Source organism: Myotis yumanensis, unplaced genomic scaffold, assembly GCF_028538775.1.
Source record: "Myotis yumanensis isolate MYYU_CA2020_CCGP unplaced genomic scaffold, mMyoYum1.0.hap1 SCAF_1, whole genome shotgun sequence".
Taxonomy (NCBI): domain Eukaryota; kingdom Metazoa; phylum Chordata; class Mammalia; order Chiroptera; family Vespertilionidae; genus Myotis; species Myotis yumanensis.
Window position 1 is genome coordinate 90,910,802 of NW_027223752.1, and position 1,845 is coordinate 90,912,646.

Below are 1,845 nucleotides of genomic sequence, written 5' to 3' on the forward strand. Positions count from 1 at the left end.
AAAATTCTGGACATAATGATGATGATTGTAAACACTGTGAATGTAGCTAATGCTATTGAAATTTATACTTAAAATGATGAAAATGACAAATTTTTGGTTATACAGTGGACCCTTGGACAACATGGTATAAGGGACTCCAACCTCTCACACAGTCAAAAATCTGTGTATAACTTTTGACTCCCTAAAAACTTAACTAGTAATAGCCTACTGTTGACTGGAAGCCTCACCAGTAACATCAAGTTGATTAATACATATTTGTATGTTATATGTATTATATAATGTATTCATTTTTTAATTTTTTATTTTTCAATTACAGTTTACATTCAATATTATTTTGTATTAGTTTCAGGTGTACAGCATAATGGTTAGACAATTGTATACTTTACAAAGAGGTCCCCTCTATATTTCAAGTACCTACCTGGCACTATACACATAGTTATGACAATATTACTGACTCTATTCCCTGGGCTGTACTTTACATCCCTGTGACTATTTTGTGACTACCAATTTGTACTTTTTAATCCCATCACTATTTTTAACCAAGCCCTCCAACCCTCTATATACTGTATTCATACAATAAAATGAGCTAGAGAAAAGAAAATGTTATTGTGAAAGTCCAAATCCATGTTGTTCAAGGGGCAATATTTTACCACAATAAAAAAGGGGAAAATTACATTCAGAACATCACCTATTGCTTACTTTCTTATAGCTCTTTTAATATTCATAATCTAATATCAATACAGCCTAGATGTCTCTCTAATATAGAACTATATTGTACAGAAGTAGAGGGTATATCTCTGGTTGTGTAATTAACTAAGAGATCATGGGACCCTGCATTTAAATGGAGGTTTCCGAACTTAGGTTTTGTGTTCTTTCTGGAGAAAAATCCTCACTAAATGTTGACTCAAACAGAGCAAGAATGGATTTCTTGAAAACCTTTTTAAAGTTCTCCCCTATAAACAGGTAGAGTATGGGAGAAAAGACAGCATTGAAAGAAGTGGTAATCACTACAAGTAACAAAATCAACTGTAAAAGTAGAGATTGGTTCTTGGTGAGAAGTAAGCTGCCCCTATATACATAGTAGGGCATCCAACATACAAAGAAAGAGATAATGGCCGTCATCATGACTTTGAAAGGCTTATTGGATTTAAACAGGCTCCTCTTTTTCATCTTGTTGGCTATTCTTCCATAACAAAAGGTGATGATGAAGAAAGGCAGAAGGAAGCCTAGCAAGAAGCGGCTGGTGAAACAGGCTACATGAATCCATTTTTTGCTTTCCCTGTTAGTGGGCACCTCATAGCTATGTTGGCAGGTCACCTTTCCTTCAGGCTCATCATATGTCTCCCTGAAAACCAAATAGGGCGTGCTGAGGACAGCGGCAGAGATCCAGATTCCCAGGATTATGATGGAAGCCCAGCGTGGGGTTCGGTGCAGTTGTGACCACACTGGGTGAAGAGTGAAAAGGTAACGATCAACACTGATGGCCGAGAGGAAGAAACTGGAGGCGAATATCCCCATATATAAAATGCTGTTGAGGACCTTGCACATGACAGTTCCAAAGCTCCAGTGGTTGTCCTGAAGGTGGGAGGTGGTTATAAATGGCACAATTGATGTTGCAATAAAATATGAGAGAATGAGATGAAAATATAAAAGAGTATTGACAGTTCTTTTCATCTTGAATTTTAGTACCCATAGATAGAGACCATTGCTGATAATACCAATTATCGATGTCATGAACAAAAAAAGGACAACGATTATTTTTGAGGCAGGAGCTGGGAAGTGAGTGCTATTTCTTGCTAATGTAGAGACAGTGACCTGGTAATCGGAAGAGTTGATCAGATCCAT

At 36.9% G+C, this 1,845-nt stretch overlaps 1 protein-coding gene across 1 annotated transcript; it reads right to left on the reverse strand.

Annotated features, from left to right (window-relative positions):
* Window positions 1-837: 837 nt before the first annotated feature.
* On the reverse strand, window positions 838-1,845 carry GPR33 (G protein-coupled receptor 33). The gene has a single exon (XM_070407091.1). It carries the CDS (start codon window positions 1,843-1,845, stop codon window positions 838-840), a length of 1,008 nt encoding a protein of 335 aa, XP_070263192.1.